Source organism: Heterodontus francisci, chromosome 4 (genome assembly GCF_036365525.1).
Source record: "Heterodontus francisci isolate sHetFra1 chromosome 4, sHetFra1.hap1, whole genome shotgun sequence".
Lineage (NCBI taxonomy): Eukaryota > Metazoa > Chordata > Chondrichthyes > Heterodontiformes > Heterodontidae > Heterodontus > Heterodontus francisci.
In genome coordinates this window covers 55512058-55528528 of record NC_090374.1, presented here as the reverse complement: position 1 = coordinate 55528528, position 16471 = coordinate 55512058, and the positions used below count along the sequence as shown (strand labels likewise).

Here is a 16471-nt window from a genome sequence, read left to right as displayed (position 1 = left end):
AAATAGAGCAAGACAGAATTCACATTGTGTGCATCATGCTTGACTTCTAAAAATTGTCAAATAAAAGTCAGAATTTATTAGTGCTCAGTAATAAACAACTAAACATCAACATTTTTATTTTATGACTAATGTTTTGCTAGTTCTTTGGTTTGATTTAAACCACGTTTCAATGGGTCTAAGAAGTAATTTGAATCAGGCTTGAATTAGACACTTAGCACAGTTTAACAGGCGATAAAATTGAAAATACAGTATAATAAAAGGGTATTTTCCATTTTTTAAGTTCTTAGTAACCCCATAAAAGACAATTCTTCAATATCTAATAAAGTGGGTTAAAAAGTTACTTTGTGAACCATTCTCCTATAATAACCTAAAACAGTAACTTTCCAGCTGAAATTTACTTTATAATGCTAGAATTTTACAACCCAGTGAAAATAATTGAAAGGATTTCATACCTGCCAACTCTCTATGAAGGGTGCACTTTTCTAATGGCATTAAGGTTTGTTTCTAATCACTTTCGAAAATACCTATCTTCTTTAATATAACAGCTGGCCAAATAAGGGTTTTCTGTAAATGATTGGCATTTTATTTTTCAGTTTACAAACAGTTGGATATTAGATTTTGTTCACTGTGAGATGAAAGTGTTATGATCCATCTACAGATGTTCAGACTGAATTAGCTTGGGAAAATCTATGTTTGCAACTTTCACTTAGCAAGACCCAAAATTTTTTCCATTGCTTTATAACTTTAGAAAAATAAAAAAAAATTACACACACGCTGCAATTCTTGGCACAATTTAATCAACTTAGCAGATCAACATGGTCACTTTCACAGAAAGTGGAGCTTAACTTAGGTTTAACGTGCGGCTTTTGCTGCTAGTCTGGCTTCTCTCTCTTGGCGAGCCTTCTCCCTCAGCTGTTTTTCTCTCTGAATTAGCGTAGCACGTTCTTCTTCCCACTTTTCTAACTTCTTCTCATAATTAAGGATCTCACCAACTTCAGATGATGGGAGATTTTCTTTGACAAGCTTCTCTGTCAGAGTTAGTAGACGTTCTGCTTCAATCTTTCCAAGAGACTCCAGCTCTCTATAAAGTTTCTACCAGAGGGAATCAAAGATATATATCATGTGTAGAATATAAATCTAGAAAAGAGTTTCCATTAGTCTACAATGAGTACCACAGAAACAGTATTAGGAACTGACAAAGCTTGAGGAAATGTGTGAATGTGATGAGCCAAGCAATTTGTTCTTGGCATCAGCACCAACTATACACCTTTCTTTCTCCTGATCCCTGCCAAGTTAAACAAAGCGGTACTACTGAGCTAACCAGAACAGCTTGTCTGAAAGGGTAAGCTAAACAGGTGCACTCATTTTGGAAGAAAAAACTACGTACTGTTAACAAAAACAGGAAATGCACAGTCAGCATCTATGAAGACAAAAGGCAGGTTGTACTATTCTGGACATTGATCCATCATCAGAACTGAAGAGTGAGATACACAGACATTTTTAGTAATGGTGAAAATAGAGAGAGAGAAAGAGGGGAATGGGAGGGAGAGAAAACCATCAGATACACCAAAGAGGGAGAATTTGTGTGGTAAAACTGCTCAATGGAAAACAGGTGAGTAATATGTAAGATTAGTCAGAAATTTCAGGCTTATGGAAAGGACAAAAGAATATGCAAATAGTGGCAAGGTAAAAAGAAACAGGAGAGATACGCCAGTGCCCTAGGATAGAAGACCTTTGGATCAGAGATCTTTCTCAGAGCTGACAGAAGTTGCTAATGACCCTAACCCACTTCCTCCCACTGCCATTACACACTGGCCTGCTGCCACAGCTGTGGTTGCAGCAAATCTTGATCAGGACCTGCTGTTTTCTCATCCTACAAACACTCCAAGAAGAAACAAACAGGTAAGAAATGGGGAAAAAGGAGAGAAGAGGGAAATCAGAGAAATGGGAGAGAATGGAGGAGAGACAAAGAGAGAAAGAATGTGGGGCAGAGAATGAGAAAGAAAGAATCAGAAAAGGAAAGAGAAAAAAAACAAATAAAAATGAAATCAGAAAAAGCAAACTATATAAGACAATGAATAATTGAAAAAGGACAGTGAGAGAGACAGGAAGTGGGAGTTTGAGACCAAGGCGAGAGACACAGAGAGACAAAGAGAGCATGTGAAACAGAAAAAGATCACAAGATCAAACCAGAAAGGTTCAGCAGAAAGAAACAATCACACAATACAAAAGGGAGCTACATAGAATGTACAGCACAGAAACAAACCATCGGCCCAACTGGTCCATGCCAGTATTTATGCTCTACATGAGCCTCCTCCCATTCCTCCTCAGAAGGTAAAAGACCAAAGAGAAGGAGGAGAGAGAAACACATGGGAGAAACAGACCAGAGAGACACACAGTTTGGGTGAGCGGGCAAGGACATGGCAGATGGAATACAACATGGCAAAGTGTAAAGTTATCCTCTGTGGTAGGAGGGAGTGCAATGAAGGTTCACTAGACTGGTTCCTGGGATGAGGGGATTGTCCTATAGAGAGAGATTGAGTAGACTAGGCATATATTCTCTGGAGTTTAGAAGAATGAGGGGTGATCTCACTGAAACATATAAAATTCTTAAGGGGCTTGACAGGGTAGATGCTGAGAAAATGTTTCCCCTGGTTGGGAAATCTAGAACATGGGGCCACGGTCTCAGAATAAGGGGTTGCCCAATTAGAACTGTACTGAGGAGAAATTTCTTCATTCAGCGGGTTATGAATCTTTAGAATTCTCTACCCCAGAGAGCTGTGGATGCTCAGTCGTTGAGTATATTCAAGATAGAGATTGATAGGTTTTTAGTACTAAGGGAATTAAGGGATATGGGGATGGTTCTGGAAGGTGGAGTTGAGATAGAAGATCAACCATGATCTTATTGAATGGCAGAGCAGACTCAAAAGGCCAAACGGCCTATTCCAGCTTTTATTCCTTATGTTCTTATGTAGGAAGGACTGAGTAAGAAAGACGCAAAGAGGAAGAGAGACAGAAGGGATAGTACGAAGGAGCTGAGATAAAGAATAATGAGATGGAGAGAGACTTCACCCACCCCCCCCATAACAACAACAACTCCTATTTATGTAGCACCTTTAACATAATAAAATATCCCAAGGCACTTCACAGGAGCATTATAAAACAAAATACAACACCAAGCCACATAAGGAGATATTAGGGCTGATGATCAAAAGCCTGGTCAAAGAAGTTTTAAAGGAGGAAAACAAGGTTTAGGGAAGGAATTCTAAAGTTTGGGGCCTAGACAACTGAAGGCACAGCCACCAATGGTGGAGCAATTAAAATCAGGGGTGCTCAAGAGGCCAGCATTAGAGAAGTGCAGATATCTCAGCGGGTCATGTGTTGGAGGAGATTACAGAGATAGGGAGCGGGGAGGCCATGGAAAGATTTGAAAACGAAGATGGGAATTTTAAAAATCAAGACATTGCTTAACTGGGAGCAAGTGTAAGTCAGCGAGCGCAGGGGTGAGAGGTGAACGAGACTTGGTGCGAGATAAGACACGGGCAGCAGAGTGTTGGATGACCTCAAGTTTATGAATGTGGGAGGCCAATCAGGAGTGCATTAGGATAGTCAAGTCTAGAGGTAATGAAGGCATGGATGAAGGTTTCAGCAGCAGATCAATTGAGGCAGGGCAAAGTCACAGAATTAGAAATAGGAGGTGTTTGTGATGGCGCAGATATGTGGTTGGAAGCTCCTCTTGGGGTTAAATATGACACCAATGTCATACCATAAATATATACCAGTGTTCACATACTTAGCCATGAGGTGTAGGAGTTTTGTTTTGGTGAAACTGAGTATAAAAAGTTTTGACAACTATTAGTTTTGCGTAAGTTCACTATCCAGGATGATGGCAGAGTTAGAGTGGGCAGAAGGTGGCCTGAAATCCGACACTGAAACTGGCTTGTGTTGCTGGTCATTCGGTAGCACAATTTAACCATGCGAGAGATTCCAAATTAAAAAGAGCAGTAAGAAAACATCTTATTCAACAATAAAAACACCAAAGATATTGATAAACATGCAAAATAAAAAGAAATGCTGGAAATTGGAAATAAGATCAGAAAATGCTGGAAAATACATAACAGGTCAGTCAATATCAGTAATCAGAAATGAAAAGTTAATATTTTGTGTCTAACCCTTCCTTAGAACTGGCTGTGCCTGAACCTTAGTAAATAGACACACATTTGTAATTCTCATGATTTTTACTTCATGAAGCCAGGGTTAATTTGCATTTCCTTGTCTCATCTTTGGATCTTTAACACTCAATTTTAGCTTTGTTTCATCCCCTTGCAACTAAAATGTACAGCAAACAATCACCCTGGCTAATCGAGTGGGTATCACTATAAAGACTACTTCCATGTACATGGATGCTTCTATGACCAGCTTTTTAGATCAGTATGGTTGCAACCAACAAGGAAGGAAGCAGTGCTGGATCTAACTCTGGGAAAGGAAGTGGGACAAGTGGAGCATGTTTCAGTCGGGAAGCATTTAGAAAATAGTGATCACAATATTAGATTTCGAATGGATGTGGAAAAGGATGGGGAAAAATCAAATGTGAAAATACTCAACTAAAGGATGGCTAAATTCAGGGAGTTGAAAAGGGATTTGGCTCTGCTGGATTGTAATCAAGGATTGGCAGGTAAATGAGCAACAGGAGACCTTCAAAAAGAGGATAGTTTGGGAATCAACTCTACACATTCCTGTGAGGGAAAAGGAAGGGTCTCCAAAAAATGAGCTCCGTGGGTGAATAAAGATGTAAAGGTTAAAATGAAACAGAAAAAGGAGGCTATGGCAAAAGTCATGTTGCTAATTCAGTAGAGAACTAAGCTGAATACAAAAAGTACAAAGGAGAAGTGAAAAAGGATATAAGAGGGGCAAAGAGAGCATATGAGAATAGATTAGTGGGTAACATAAAAGGGAACCTAACATTATTTTACAAATATATAAATACTAAAAAGGTAGTCAAAGGAATAACAGGGCTGATTAGGGATCAAAAAGAATACTTCTTGTGGGGGGTAGAGCGTGTGTTTTGCATTTGTCTTCACTAAAAAAAAAAGAGGATTCTGCCAATGTCACACTAAAGGAGGAGTTAGTAGATAAATTAGACAGGATAAAAATAAAGAGGAGGCACTTAAAAGGTTGGTAGCACTCAAAATAAATAAGTCACTTGGTCTGGATGGGATACACCCTAGGTTGCTGAGGGAACTAAAGCCAAAGATTGCAGAGGCTCTGACTGCGTTCTTCCAATCCTCCTTAGATTAGAGGATTGCAAATGTTACACCCTTGTTCAAAATAAAAGAGAGGGGAAGCTGGTAATTACTGGCCAGTCAGCTGGTGGGGAAAGTTTTAGAGACATTAATTCAGGACAAAATTAATTGGCATTTGGAAAAATGTGAGTAATAAATGAAAATTAGCATGGATTCGTTAAAGGCAAATGGTCTTTGAGTTCGTGATTGAGGTCTTTGATGAAGTTACACAGAGGATTGATGATGGTAGTGTGGTTAATGTTGTGTATTTTGACTTTCAAAAGGTGTTTGATGAAATATCACATAATAGACTGGTCAGCAAATTTGATGCCCATGCAGTTCTATGTTGGGACCACTGCTCTCTTTCAAAGTTTGCAGATGAAGCATGCTGGATTTTCGTTCCCAGGTCCTGATCCCGTTGTCAGGATTAAGTGTGGGTCCGATACCCGGAAATGCCGGCAGTGGGACCCCGAGGGAGATTTTCAAGGAGGCGGCCAATTAAGAGGCTGCCTCTGAGATCCCCATCCAATTAAGAGCCAATCGGAGCACCCAAAGGCTCTGGGTGGCCGGCAGCCCCACTGGGAGAGGCGGACGCTGCCAACGTAGGCAGGAGACTAGACAGCATCCCAAGATGGCGGTGCCCTCTGAAAATTTTAGTAAGTTTCAAAATAAAATGTCGCCAGGCCTGAATTGTGGAGGGAGAACTCCTCCACAGGATGGCCTGTGGCCGCAGCTATGACCCTCTAGCAATTGCAGCTGCGAGGGGGTGTGAATTAAATGAAGCTTCACCGGTACTCCGGTCTGCCGCCGAGAGGCCGCCTCCATTCATCCGATGGGCTTCGGCCTCAGTGGGAGGCCCGTATGGAAAATCCCAGATGGCATGTGATAAGTGCCCTCAATAGGCATTTTAATTGGTCACCCGCTGCTGGCAGGAGGGTAGCCATCACCCCCTGGAAGCAACCTCCCTCAAAATAGACCAGAGGCAGGAACATTGCAGCAGACCAGCATGCTGACCGATAGCACAAAATTACTGCCTCCAAGCCCACCTCAGCTGCGCTATGAAAATCCAGCCCGAGTCTTGGAAATATAATAAACAGTGAGGAGAACAGTAACAGCCTTCAAGAGGGCAGAGACTGGTGAAATGGGTAGATAAAATTTAACAGATAAGTGTGAAGTTGAGGAAGAATAAGCAGAGAAAACATAAGCTAAATGGTACAAGTTGAAAAGGTTGTTGTAAAGGCATATGGAATCCTTGGCTTTATGAATAGAGGCAAAGAGTAGTAAAGGGAGTTATGCTAAACATTTATAAAACACTGGTTAGGCCCCAGATGGAGCACGTGGCAAATTCTGAGCACCGCACTTTAGGAAGGATGACAAGGCTTTGGAGAGGATGCAAAGGAGCGTTATTAGAATTTACCAGAACTTCAGTTACATAGAGAAACTAGAGGAATTGAGATTGTTCTCATTGGAGCAGAGAAGGTTAATGGGAGATTTGATAGGGGTGTTCAAATTGTTGAGGAGTTTTGATAGTTTCTCTCTATGTACTCTATTTCCAGTGGCAGAAGAGTCAGTAATCAGAGGAGATTTATTAAAATGATACCGGAATTGAAAGACTTCAGTTATGTAGACAGACTAGTGAAGCTGGGGCTGTTCTCCTTGGAGCAGATAATTGGCCAAGAACCAGACGCGAGATGAGTAAACATTTTCTTATGCACTGAGTTATGATGATCTGGAATGCACTGCCTGAAAGGGTGTTGGAAGCAAATTCAGGAATAATGTTTAAAAGTGACTTGGTTAAATACTGGAAAGGGGAAAATCTGTAGGGCTATATAGGAGTGGGACTAATTAGACAGCTCTTTCGAAGAGCTGTCACAGACATGATGGGCTGAATGGTCGTTTTCTATGCTGTATAATTCTATGATTCTTACCAGCAGGATCTTGTACACATATGTAAAACTAACATTGCACAATTAGGAGTTTCTCTGAATTAAATAGGGATACTAATTTTTAAAAAAACAAAGCAAAATCCCCAGAGGTTCCCACATTTGCACCACCTACTTTCTCCCTGCACCTCCCCACAAGCTGCAACTAATTTGTACTCTTTCTCTCACTGTATGGGATTGTGCTATTCACTTCGGTTACTGGTATAGTCATAGTTTGAAATCTTTACATTCTTTAAACTTAACAGCAGGACTGAGCAGGAGTAAAACACTCAATTTAACATTTTTCAGCTCCAGTCAAATTGTAAAGAATGTTCCTTAATGAAATAAGCAAAAATCAATTTTTTCCTGAATTTTTCACTAATCTTTGAAGTGACTAAGCACATCCATCCACTGGTACTCTCTAGTGACATAGTGGCTCACACCTATTCTTAATCTTTAGTAAACAGAGGAAAATGTTGTCCCTAGTGTTTAGTGGCAGCTCAGATATCAACTTAAGTTGGAGGCTCCTTGTCATTCCACAGAGAGTTAATCTGTTCAACAGGCAAAAAGATTAAACACTTTTTTTTTGTCTTGGGAAAAATGAAAGTTTGTTTACCTCAGCTTGTCACAGATAAACAAATGAAATACAGACATGTTACAACAGTATACAGCATCATATTTAAATCCAGGAGCTTTCCCCTCATTGGCCTGGATCGAGTTGTCCTCCCAACAGCGGGTTCTGTGGTGGTGGTTGGCGGGGGGTGGGTGGAAGGGAGAATCGACCCGATTTTCCCGGGGGCAGGATAGGCCAACGTCGGCCTTCCTGCTCAGAGGCCAATTGATATCCTTAAGTTGCCTATTTAGGGCCAATTAAAGGCCTCTTCCCACCACCGCTGGGATCTTACCCCCCTCCCCTGGACCGAATGGCCACCCCCACCACCTCCCCCCCTCGCTGGGGCTTTCCGGACTGGCCCCGGCGACCACGCCTCACCTACCTTGGGCCCGTGGTTCCAACGCTGGGCCTGGACCGAGGCCTTTGCAGTATCGGCAGTGGCCACTGCTCCCAGTGGCGCTGCTGATACTGTTGAGCTGCCAGCCCTGTGATTGGTTGGGAGCTCTTGGGGGCGGGATCCCTATCCTTATTAAGTGTTTAATGGGTGGGATCCCGCCTCCGGAAGCCTGAAAAAGTACCTCCAACATTTCGGTCTGGAGCCGGGACCCCCGCCTCCTGCACAAAATCCAGCCTATCATGTTTGCAGCAAAAACTGTGACAGAAATTGTAACAAGCTGTCTTTGTGAAAAAAATGGAATTTATCAATATAACATTGAATATCTTTCAAGTATTAAAATTAAAGTACATTTCTAAATTATCACCTTAAAACAGGTTCACATAGAGACAAGCCTGAGAAATGACAAAACATTAAATGCAACCTCCTTTCTAGGTTACCAGCCCAAAACAAATTGATCCCTCAAATCCATTTCTCTGAAATATGTTCCCATTCTTATACACCTTCCCATGAAACAAAACACTATAAATGAGTGTACTTTTGTTCCCTGAATTATTAAATCCCATTTCTCAGTCAACAGTGTATAATTATATCTTGTTTCAAAACAACAGCAAATGAATAATTAACTACACAACATTTTAGTGCACTTTAATTCCAAGGTACCAGACAACCAATTTGAAAGAGTAAAAAAACAAAGCTGGGCAAGTTAGTCTGGCCAGTTAGAAATAGTTCAATGTAGCACAATGTAATGGGCCATTAAGGAGAGTTTGTCGTTGTTGGTAATACAACAATGATTGACCCCCCCCAAAAAAATGTATAGTGACATTAGGCAGATCCCTGCAGAGAGAAATAGCATGGCTTTGGATCTTGCTGCATGTCAACATACTATTTCCTGTTTGAATCAAAGGCTAGGCACTGAATGGTTGTTTTGTAATGAATATTGATATTGATTTGGCAAAAATATTTCCTGATCAGAGTGGTGTCACTCCAGAATACTTTTTAAATAAAAGATGAGCTTTGTTTCTTTATTCAATGTGGTGGAAATGAAAGTGCTTTAATTTGTTGTGCGGACAGATTTTAAATCAAGCATTTGTGCATAAAAAACCAAGGAAAACAGCCTTCAATGTTCGAGACACATTTTATACACATGGATAGACACATGGATGAAAATGGAATAGTGTAGGTCAGATGGTTTCACAGGTCGGCGCAACATCGAGGGCCGAAGGGCCTGTACTGCGCTGTAATGTTCTAATTCTAATTCTATACTAGCAAATATAAATGATACTGGAAGAGTTACTTAAAAAATAACATTAAACAGTAAAATTACATTTTCTCTAGTTGTTATTACATAAAGGCCTACCTAAAAAAAAGCCTGAGATTATGTGCTTACACAAAATAATACATTAGGGAAACTAGGAAGGAACATTTAGTGTAACAACAATCTCAGACTCTCCTGGGACAGTTCCCAAAGCCATTTTGTACAAATCTTTCTTGATGAGGAATATTTTGTATTAGGAATTCACATAACTATTTCAATGTACACAAAATGTAAAGAATTGTGTTATTTTTCTGACTACCTTAAATTTGTTCAAGTAGTCTGTAAGTTTTGATTTTTCATGATCATCCTCCTCATCAAGTGCAGCTTCTTGTTTTGTTTCCTGTGATTCATCTGTCACCATGGATTCACTGGTCTCAGATGCTGCCATCTCCAATATGGTTGCCATGGCATCCACCTGTAGAAAATGAGCAAAAATCTCCAGTGACTTTACCAGCTAATAAATCAGCATTTGCGGTTAGTGTTTTGGAGTCTACGCTCCAGTGCCCTGATTTACTATGACTCCTTAGTTGACTAAGACTCCTGGGTCTCTTTCAACTATGTCAACAATGTTCATGGAATATGTGTGCTGTCTATTTTTTCTTTCTATGTGTAACATTTAACATTTATCTGCATTAAATTTCATCTGTCATTGTTCGGCCTACTTAGATATCTTTTCCAATTCATTCTGTATTTTCTGAGCTGATTATTCTGAGTCCACTGACCTCCGAGTTTAGTATCATTTACAAATGCAACCACCTTGCACTGGTTTTCTGAATCCAGATCATTAAAATTTAAGGCAGAGGTAGATAGATTCTTGATAAACAAGGGGGTGGAAGGTTATCAGCAGTAGGTGGAAATGTGGAGCCATGTTCAGTTCAGCCATGAACTTACTGAATAGCGGAGCAGGCTCAAAGGGCCGAGTGGCCTACTCCTGCTCCTAATTCGTATGCTTGTATGTAAATAAATTAGAAACTGTTGTCCTCCCAGTACTGAGACTTAGAAACAGAAAATTTACGGACACAGAAGGAGGCCATTCGGCCCATCGTGTCTGTGCCAGATCATAAAGAGCGATCCAACCTAATCCAGTAAGGGATCTGCAAGTATTGCTTTAAGAGCCGGCAAGCCTCGGGAGTTATGGGAAGGTGCATTTTCGTTGCATTAGAAACAGCCATTTGGAGACTGCGATTCAAAAGGTGCATTCTCGATACCATGGAAACAGCCACTGGGAGTGAGCCTGATACGATACATTTGTTACAATTCAGTTTGAACTGGCAGTTGGTAAGACAGTTTGAACAGACAGACAGAAGACACAGAGGACACAGCTGTGGTGTCAACACTGAAAAAGAGCTCTCTACCATTTAAACTGAAGGAAATAGGATTTTTGTCTGTTTAATTATCTCTCGAAATTCTAAAAAATCAAGCAAAGACAGCTCTCTTGTAATTTAAATTGAAGAAAGGGAAGTTAGACTGTGACAATCTTTTATCCCTTAAAAAAATCTAAAGTCAGATTGATTCCATTGAAAGTGTTTGCAAGTTGTTAATCGTTGAAATTCGCTGGAGAAGGAAAGCATCACCTACTGAAGTTAGACTATGGACTGTTCTACGGTGGAAGAACCTTTTTTCCCGCATTGGATGACTGTGAGGACTTCAAGCAACCTCAGACTGTAAATTTGCAAGGAGTGTAATTTTTTCGATCTAAATGTTGTTTATATCTTCATGGTGTTTAAGAATTTAGTTCATTTCATTAAAGAGTTAATTTGTTGATTTAAAGACACCTGGTTTGGTTAGCCTCATGCGGGGGTTAATAGATGGTACAATTTGGTAGGTCTTTCTTTAATTTGGAAAGTTTTCAAATGATATGTTAGCCGATCTGTGGAACGACGGGATTGAATTAACAGTGCGTTGGTCCCACCACAATCATAATCGTATATTTTGATTGGGGGCTTTGGCAGGAGTGGTCGGTCGTAACACTATGCACTGGTTATTGACCTCTCTGCTAATGGAAATAGGTCCTTCCTATCCATTCTAACTAGGCCCCTCATAATTTTATACACCACAATTAAATCTCCCTTCAGCCTCTTCTATTCCGAAGAAACAACCCCAGTCTATGCAAAATAAAAATAGCAAATGCTGGAAATACTCAGCAGGTCAGGCTGCATCTGTGGAGAAGTTGTTTGGAAGCTGAGATACACTGTGTAATAGTGTACTTTAGCTGTGTGTTTAATACCCTGAAAATTGATTCTTAAAAATCGGAAAGAGCTGAAAAGCATAGGATGTCATATAAAGGTTATCTCTGTCAGGCTGCAAAAAGGCATTAGCAAGACTACGAGTAAAACAGCTCCAAAACGGAAGGGAGTAAAGTAGAATGTGATTGGACACGTTGGTAGGAAAATCATGAGTAAGAGTGAATTTGCTAATACTGAGAAAGGAAGCCAGCAGAGAGCCTAGGAGAATGACGAGACATTGCACTAAGAGGCACAGTAAGTTGTGTAGATGGGAGAGGTTACAAAAGGATGTAGACAGATGAATGGACAAAACAATGGCAGACGGCATTCAACATGGGGAAATGTAAATCTGTCTACTTTGGATCCAAGAAAGACAAATAGGAATATTGACAAGGGACTGTGAACGAGCAAAGGAACTGGGGTGTCCTTGTACACAGATCACTAAAAGCTAGTAGACAGGTACAAAAAGTAATCAAAAAGTTATTCTTGTAGTCTACCTGCATCTCAACCTCCTGCTTGGGTAGCTTCTCATTCCACGATACTGCAATATTGCTCAGGATCACTATCCTCAGACACTGTCCCTGTCCGCCTTATAGTTGTCCAACACAATGGGGGAATTTTATTAACTTAGTCCCTGATGGAAGGGTGTGCCCATTTACAGCTTGGGAACCCAAATGCAAAAGCAGCAGGCTTTGCTGAGGCTCTTTAACTGAGTCACAGCATTAACATCCCGACTCTAGGTTCCCCGACCAATCTGAGTGTGGGCACCTGCACATGGATATTTGAAGCTGCAGCAACCACAGGAATGGAGAGAGACCTGGAAAGGCCAGCCTCAGGAGTCACAGGAAAGCAGGCTCTATCTGGAACAGCAGCAGGAGATGTGCTCCCACATGTCAGAGTTTCCTGAGGCAGTGCAGAATCATGGACTGAGGATGGAGGAGTCAATCCAGCTCATGTACACCACAATGGCTCAGAGCTTTGAGCTCCTCCATAGAGAAGTAGCCAACCTTGTAGAGAGCCATATGGGGCATCACTCAGAGTGGATGCAGGAGCACACAGTGGCATGCATAGGATGCATGCTGCACTGTGTAGCTTGGAGTGGTCAATAACACTGGTCGTGCAGAGATGTCTGGAGTGGATGCCAATTATGGCCCAAAAGGTGTCCCCCTCCAGCCATCCGGAGTGGCAGACAAGGGCTGAGAATGTGATGGAGGAGGGTGAGGATACCACTTCTCATGGGGCACCTTCACCATCCTCAGCCTCCTTAGTTTCCCTGACTGCAGGAACTCTGTGCAGCAGGACCAAGTGACGGAGGCTGTCCCAGCAATGATGCAGATGTAGCAGCCTCTGGAGATGCTCCCAGAGTCACCTCCACGACGAGGACAACTGTCACATGCATCTCAGCCACAGGCAGAGATCAATGAACAAGCTGCCTCCATCTTCTCCAAGGCCACAAAGGGAGCACTGCACAGGGGCAGAAAGCGCAGAGGCCACTGCATCGTATGGAGCACTGTGAGTCACTGGCCTGCCTTCTTACTGTCTAAGTGCAATGTTTCCCTTTGTTATCATTTTATAAATAATCACAATTCAAGCACATATCTCAGACTCTTTTTATTGGCCGCGTAACAGAAAAAGTGGTATGAGGTGGTGAAGGAGATGAAGGAGAGGGCAGAATCTCTGGGCAGATATGCATCTTTCATTGGCAGTAAGAGTTTAGAAGCTCCAGCCTTTGTATTCAATGGGTGTTGCAGTACAATGACGTCAGAGTCCATTTCATCCCATGCCCTTCAACCTGGGTCAGAGGGACTCAGTTGAAGTGATCCTAAATCAAAAGATCCCTGACATTCATGACATCCTAACGAAATCTCTGCACCTCACGCTGTGCCCAGCCACTTCCTTGTGCAGCCGGGGCACCTCGGTGTTCTGCACTCCATCTCCACTTCCTCCTGCTCTCTCACCTCTTGCGCCTCCACTGCCTCCCATGAGCTATCTGGTTCCAGGGTCTCATCGTCCTCAAGGTCCACACCTCTCGGGAGGGCCATGTTATGGAGAACGCAGCAGACCACCATAATGACTGAGACCCTCGCAGGAGTGTATTGGAGGGTGCCACCCGACCTGGTACCAGAATTGCATCTTCAGATGCACGATGGCCTGCTCAATGGCAGTCTTGGTGATAAGATGGCTTTGGCTGTATCACCTCAGTGCCTCTGTTGGGGTTTTAATAGAGGGGTGAGTAGCCATCTCATCAAGGGATAATGCCTTGTCCCCTAGTATCCATCCACAGATTTTAGCAGGGGTGGAGTGAAGATCTGTGGCAACCTGGCCTGGCAGAGGATGAAGGAGTTACGGGAGCTGCCAGGAAAGTGAACGCACACATGGAGGAATGTTGTGTTGTGGTAGACGACCAGCTGAGCATTGAGGAAATGGAAGCCCTTCCTGTTGACGAATCTCACTGGCCTGTCACTGGGTGTCTTGATGGCCACATGGGTACAATCGATGATGCCCTAAACCTGGGGAATCCAGCAATCACGGCAAAACCCACTGCCCTCTGTGCCTGTGAGGCCGCGTCTGTCGTCAAATGAATGTGCTGTCCAGCTCCAGCAAAGAGCAACCTGCGAGATGCAGTGGTCCACAGCTGATTCTTGGAAGGAGCCAGAAGCAAAGAAGTTCAAGGCAACAGTGACTTTGACGGCTACTGGCAGAGCACAGCAAGCAGTGCCAGGAGGTCTTTGGCAATGAGGGCACAGATGTCTGTGACCATCTGCCTGGAGAGTTGCAATCTCCTGAGGCACTGGGTCTCAGTCATCTCCAGGTAGCTCCTTCTTCGGGAGAAGATCCTATGCGGAGGGTATGGCCTCCGTGTCCTTCCTGCCCCTGTTCCTCTCCCCAGCTGCCCTGATGCCCAGGGCTCTGCCCTTCCTGGATCGCCACTGGGCCCAAAATCTGAGGGTCATACCCCCATTACCCGCTGCTGTCTTCCTTGCAGTCAGATGGTTGTTTATTTGGCATTGGCTGCCTTGCCCCCTGCTCTTCTGCCCCCAGCAATGCCAGGAGGGTGATGACCCCCTGCACTGTCCAAGCTTTGACTCTCCACTCTCCCTACCACCTGCGCAGCACTAAGGGCACTTGTCTCCCAATGGCCAAATCCATCTTTGCACCGTTGAAACTTTTATGCCTCCAGGGTAACTCCGTGGGACACCCATGACTGGCTTCCCAATCTGTACCAGTCTCCTTTCGCCTGGTCTGCTCCAGACAGCACGTGTAACCCGTGCACCCCCGAGAAACTCTCAATATCCCCCATTAACAAGCTCTTCAAATACCTTAATTGGCCTTAATCGGGCATCAGGCAAGATCGCTATCCCGCCCTGGTGAACATGACCAGCACTGGGAAAGGCATCCCAAACCGGCACACCAACTGACATCAGTATTTTTGGGCTGCGTCCACCTCCATTCCAGCCCTCAGAAGGGCCTTAAAATTCAGCCCCAAGTTACAAGCATCAAGAATAGCACATTTTCCAACTCCACAATTTATTCACTAAAATAAAAGCAAAATACTGCGGATGCTGGAAATCTGAAACAAAAACAAGAAATGCTGGATTCACTCAGCAGGTCTGGCAGCATCTGTGGAAAGAGAAGCAGAGTTAACGTTTCGGGTCACTGACCCGAAACGTTAACTCTGCTTCTCTTTCCACAGATGCTGCCAGACCTGCTGAGTGAATCCAGCATTTCTTGTTTTTGTTCCACAATTTATTCTGCTGGTGATGATGCGAGTTGGCTGGCCCATAAATTTATGTCCCACTTATTATGGCCAGCTGCCGGGACTAATCTGCAAAAATCAATATTGTGTGCAGATAGGAACAGGAGTAGGCCATTGAGCCCCTTGAGTCTGTTCCCCCATTCAATTAGATCATGACTGACCTTAAATTCATCGACCCACATTAATTCCTTAACACACTTGCCCAACAAATATCTATCAATCTCCGTTTTTAAATTTTAGTTGATCTAGCCTCAGATGCTTTTTGCGGGTAGAGTTCCAGGTTTCCCTACTCTTTGTGTGAAGATGATTCTGCTTAGCAAACATGTATGGTTTGCTCCATGTGGTAGCCTTGCAAATAATATCATTTGGAACCTTACTGAAAGATGCTCAGAAACAAATGGAGGAAAGAGTGGAATGCCCTTAATCTGCGCCTTGGCATTATTTCCCACAAAGTGCGAGTGGTACAGAACCATCCACTTAGCTATCTGCAGCTTTACACCATAGGAAATAAATATCTCAAGACACTTCCAAATTTGCTTCATATGAGACAGAGTAACGTAAAGTTCTATAAATGGCTACAAAGTAAAAAAAACTCCACTTTAAAATGGGGTGGCAGCAGATAAAACAATAAGACAGTTTGTTGGCCCAAAATTAAACTGAGAAGCAACTTTTGGCAGGTACTCAGAGTGAGCCACAAGAGTGTCTCGCTGGTGCCAATCAAGGATAATAAGGGCTCTTCTTCAATAAGAGGCCACAGGCTACACTGTATAACAAAAATGTCATCATGACTTTGTAGTTATGTGCTAAGCACAAGATTCTCTACAACTAATCTAGCTAAGCTTCACTTCCAAGATGTGTGGGGGACGTATAAATGAAGAGCTCTTTATCCACCTCCTTTATTAATTTAAAAGCTCAAGTCATTTCTATAAAAGGAATAATTTCATGCTTCGAGTTAGCTTG

General features: G+C 42.6%; 1 protein-coding gene across 1 annotated transcript in view; it reads right to left on the bottom strand.

Moving 5' to 3' along the window:
- Window positions 1-780: 780 nt before the first annotated feature.
- Window positions 781-16471, bottom strand: part of mrps27 (mitochondrial ribosomal protein S27) — a 99461-nt gene continuing 83770 nt past the window's right edge. The window contains exons 10-11 of the mRNA XM_068029563.1: window positions 9789-9944; window positions 781-1092 (exon numbers count right to left, since the gene is read on the bottom strand). Of these exons, the coding sequence (XP_067885664.1) occupies window positions 853-1092; window positions 9789-9944 (396 nt within the window). The 3' untranslated portion in view covers window positions 781-852. The remainder of the gene's footprint in view (window positions 1093-9788; window positions 9945-16471) is intronic.